The sequence below is a fragment of the Aptenodytes forsteri genome, unplaced genomic scaffold (assembly GCF_000699145.1).
Source record: "Aptenodytes forsteri isolate BGI_AS27 unplaced genomic scaffold, ASM69914v1 Scaffold707, whole genome shotgun sequence".
NCBI lineage: Eukaryota > Metazoa > Chordata > Aves > Sphenisciformes > Spheniscidae > Aptenodytes > Aptenodytes forsteri.
In genome coordinates, this window is record NW_008795363.1 from 557,057 (window position 1) to 561,785 (window position 4,729).

General features: G+C 49.7%; 1 protein-coding gene across 1 annotated transcript in view; it reads right to left on the minus strand.

The window, feature by feature from the left end:
* The window catches only part of DNAH9 (dynein axonemal heavy chain 9), a 214,927-nt gene that overhangs the window by 166,747 nt on the left and 43,451 nt on the right, over window positions 1–4,729 (minus strand). Inside the window, exons 25-27 of the mRNA XM_009280185.1 lie at window positions 2,916–3,155; window positions 1,645–1,805; window positions 380–536 (exon numbers count right to left, since the gene is read on the minus strand). Coding sequence (XP_009278460.1) covers window positions 380–536; window positions 1,645–1,805; window positions 2,916–3,155 — 558 coding nt within the window. The remainder of the gene's footprint in view (window positions 1–379; window positions 537–1,644; window positions 1,806–2,915; window positions 3,156–4,729) is intronic.

Below are 4,729 nucleotides of genomic sequence, written 5' to 3' on the forward strand. Positions count from 1 at the left end.
TGTGGTGCTCAGTTGCTGGCTGAGGTTAAACCACAACACACAGCCTCGGTCTCAACTGAACAGGCCAAAATTTTTGAAGCATTTCACATGGAATCTAACTCCAGAAGGGAAGGGAAAGGCATAACAAGGCAGAGAGCACAGTTCGGGTCTCTGTCTCCTGAAGAACCTTGTGCAAGTCTTAGAGAAGAAAAGGGAGAAGGAGAAAAAGGTGTTCAGCAGAAAGGAATGTAGCAGGGATTTAAGGAGAGGTGATGGATCAAAGCGATCTCAAAGAGGTCAAAGTGATCAAAGCTGGATTACTCTCATCCTTCAGGTTTCATCGGGCCCCGAGCATCCCCAGCCCCATGTGACAGCACTGCGACCAAAGTGGGAGCAGTACCTTGTAGTCCATCTGCTCGGAGCAGTTAAACACATACACCATGATGCCCAGGGCTCGCCCCAAATCTTTCGTAGTCTCCGTCTTGCCAGTGCCTGCAGGGCCCGCAGGTGCTCCGCTCATGGTCAGGTGCAGCGACTGGGTCAGGGTGATGTAACATCTTTCACAGTGAAGGATGAAGGAAAAAAGGAAATAGACTGAGACTTGGTCCAACAGGTCACTGTTGGGCTGCAGAGAAACGGCACTAGGGCAATGCACTCAGGAGAGCCTTTCTTCTGAAGAGCTATACATGAGCAGGGTGCATGTCTAAGCTGGCAGTCCTCTTGGGCATTAATTACCACCTCTGCCCAGCTGTGTCTTCTCCAAGAGATACTTGTCTTCCACCAGGGTCTGCCCAACCTCTTCAAGTCCAGGTTGTGCTTTCTTTGGATCCTCATACCACTCATTGATATTGGGCATGTCCCAGATAGTATGAGAAAAGGTTGGCTTTTCTGAAAGACCTTCCTTTTGCTTCCCAGTGCTCTTCAGCCCAAAGGATCCCATTCCCCACCACCCACAGAAACCTGTTCAGATGGCCTATGAATGATCCCATTCAATGCTGCAGCAAGCCCCAAAGCTTCTCCATCATGCTGATGATGGACACCAGGGACATGCCCACATGTGGGTGTCTATACTCCCTGTATAAGCCACAGAGCTGTAATCAACATGGCCAACAAAACCTGATAATGCATGGGGGCTTGTCTCAGCTGACTAACATGGGTGACTAGAGCCACCTGAGATGCTCCTGGCTACTGAAATGTCACATAGGGTGGAAAGATATGAGAAGGGGTCCACAGGAGACTTGCACATTTCTGGATTGGCAGCTGGAAGCCAGGTGGGACAACGCAGAGCATCTCAAGTCACCCTAGGTGTCCCCATTGAGACAACTGAACCAAGTGGTAGATGTCTACTTCAAGACAGGATGAAAGCTTTCTAGACTCACCAGCTCTATGGGGTGTGGTCTTCTTGTGCACAGGCAGACACCCACAACTGAGCGTCTTAATCTGTGAGCTGAATCCTACCCCGAGATCTGAGGCACAGATACCCCAGAGGGTACCACCATCAAATCACAAACCAGGTGAGAGTTAGAGCTCTGCCACCGGATTGCTGGGACACGGAGAAAGAACAAGAGGGATGTGGGTGTCCAAACTAAATCCATCTTTGGTTGGCAGCTCTTTCTCTAACTGCGTGGCAAAGCCTAGCTATGATGGTATTTCCAGGGGACTTACCTGTCTGTCAGTGGAGTGATCACAAGCCGAGGGGTATTGCCAAGGTATTCATAGGAGTACAGGAACTGGGCATCACAGATGTTGGCAAAGCAGTGCCGTTCCTCATCCGACCATCTGTGCCGGAGCTGTGACAGCCAAATGAACGCCTGGGCATTGTCCACCTGCAACACACCCACAAGCACCATCACGGGAAGGCCAGGGATGCCAGGCACACACAGCTCAGGTGCCATGATGGTGACTTCAATGAAGTTTTCATCAGGGGTGCATTGGTCCTCACTGTGAAGGCAGGTGTGGTGAGGAAGGTCACCTCCCTGTAATGTGGTGAGAAATGTCACCTCCCCATCTCCCATCAATAGCGGGTAAGAACGAAATTAGTAACCACGTTGGTGGGAGAGGGAAAAGTGAATACCCAAGAGAAAGAGCAGCACAAAAAGACTCCTGAAGAGGAGATTTAAGAAGCAGCAAGCCATGAAGAGGCTCTTATAACGCAAACAGAATGAGAGAAGGAGCAGAGGCTGTCTAGACAGGGAAGGGGCCACAGACAGCACCAGGGAGACAGGCTGGGAACAGGGGGACAAGGACAGCCATGGCCAGTGACCTCTGCACAACCAGCAGATAGGCCCAGCAGATGGACCACTTCACCACAAACTGGGCCAAGGCACCACCAAGCCCATCTGAGCCTTGAAGCCAGAAACCCTGCGAGCAGCCTGGCTGCCTCCAAGAGGACACAGATGAGGGTAAAGCCACAACCCAGCACACTCAGGGCACCTTCCCACCCACCTTCAGGGCTGGATACTTGACACAGTGTCAAGGACAGGGGAGTGGTGTGGGAGAGGTATGCAGGACAAAGGAGTCCCAAAGGAGTCCCTGTGCCCCCACACCAGACCAAGGAAGCTACAAAAAGAAAAGCCCAAATGCTTTTTTTTACTTTCTAAAGACATAACTGAGACTGCATCCAGCAGCCTCCCAACACAATGCCATCATCCACCAACACGTGCCTTGGCAACAGAACACAGGGCTACACTCTCACTCCTGGTGTGAATGTGGCAAGTACAACACGCTCCTTGGTGTTGCATGGCCATGATACAGAACAGCACTGCAGGCTTACGGTGGCTTTCTGCCTCCTTACCGCAAACATTGTAGAAGTAAATTTAGTTGTGTATCTCCCACTGAGACGGGCAGTGATCTGAATGGCCTGTGGTTGGTCTATCACTCCTGTAACCCCCGCTCCAACGCCCAACACAGGACCATGCTGAGCTGCGAACACAAACCTTCTGCGCTATCATCTTTGCCACCACGTCCCGAGCGTGCACATCGATGGTGCATATGGTCATGATTTTCTGCCTGTCACCCTTGGAGAGCTGCCCAATCAGCATGGTAACGAGGGTGTTCAGCTGAGTCACTTGCTTCTTGTGATATTCCTTCATCGCATTCTCGTAGCCTTCCTCCACCCTGGCGAAGGCAATCCCAACCTCTGTTGTCCACCAGATCTGGGTGCAGGAAAGAGCCACCTAGGGAAATGGGCTGGCTCAGTATCAGGGAAAACACCAGAGCTTCCTTACGTTCAAGAGTGTCTGATCCACAGGGAGATCAAGGATGAAGTATCCATGACATGAAATTAAGTATTTTTTCACATAGTAGTCACAGCAGACAGGACAACAGGGATCTGCCCCGTGACATTCATTTAAAACATCATATCAGTGGTAGACCCATTTAGCAGCTACTTATTAGTCAATCAGCACCTTTCACATGCCTGACACAGCAGAGGAGGAAGAGCTGGAGACCACGAGTCTGTCAGAGGTGCATCTGAGGGGCTCTTTTCTCTCATTAGGGCTCACCACTTTGTTTTCCTGCTGCACCTCTCACTCCTCTGGATGTATAGACTTCCCATGACCCACAGGGTGCAGCTGGCACTGCCCAAGCCCCCGAGCTCTGTAACCCAGCCAAGAGCGTATCCTCCCTGGACCCCTAATCAGAGCATGGAGCTCAGCCTGGAAACTCCATCAGGAGATTGCCAGGATAAAGGACAACTCATCCTTCCTCCCTCCTGGAAAGCACAGTGGAGGCCAGAAACGTCCCCATCCATAGCTAGAGGCCATTACTGAAAGAAGGGAAGGGCAGGACTGAAGGGGAAGCCAAGCACTGCCTTTCCCATGTGCCAGCCTGAGTGGAGATGAGGAGCAGTGGCAGATACCTGGGCAGGGTAGTCAAAGATCCACTGTTCCCTTGGCTTCTCCTCATAAGCCATGACGGCTTCCGTCATCTCATCTCTCACAGTAGCCCTCATGCTGTCTAGCACATGATTCAGCCAGACCTCAACCTGGAGAAGAGATTAGATCACAGTAACACATTTGCTCTTCTTAAGCGCCTTTGGTAATTAGTGAAGACAGGGAATGGGACAAGCATCTCAACTCTCCAGTTAAACAAGCCTCACAGCCTCCTTCAGACTGGGTGGATTTAGCCAATTCTGGTACTGCAGGATTAGCATCTATTTCCAAACACCAAGAACACAAGGCAGATTTTTCTTGAACTCCAGCTGTGGGAGAAACCAAAATGAACTCCACCAATGAGTAATTTAGTTCGGTGCGTTCCACCTCCAGGACATGACAGAATCACTCATGGGACTTGGGCACAATCTGCCAGCAGCAGGAGAAAGCTGCTGCTGAACTTGGGAACACAATTCATGCTGAATTTAGTATTTCACAGGCAAAGCCCTCACTGAGAAGATAGTTTAAATACAGCAAGCTCCATCACTGGGGAGCTTAGTAGCTGGTACTTTGTACTTTAGCTTCCTATAATAGTCTATGGAGAAAGGTGCAACTACAGGGACAGATAAGATGAGCAGTAGTTTGATTCTTGAATTTCGTACTTTAACTCATCCTTTGAAAGAAGGAAGATTTGGAAAACAGGAAAAAAAGCCTTCTCTTTCAAAAGATACCCATGCAGAGGTACTATGGAATAGCTTAGTCTATTTTCAATCTGCATCCCCTCCCTTACCGAAGATATTTGTAACGAGCTGTAACTCTAGCCTTCAAAATGGCTTAGAAAAATTCAAATAAAAAAAAAAAAAAAACTATTTAGAAAA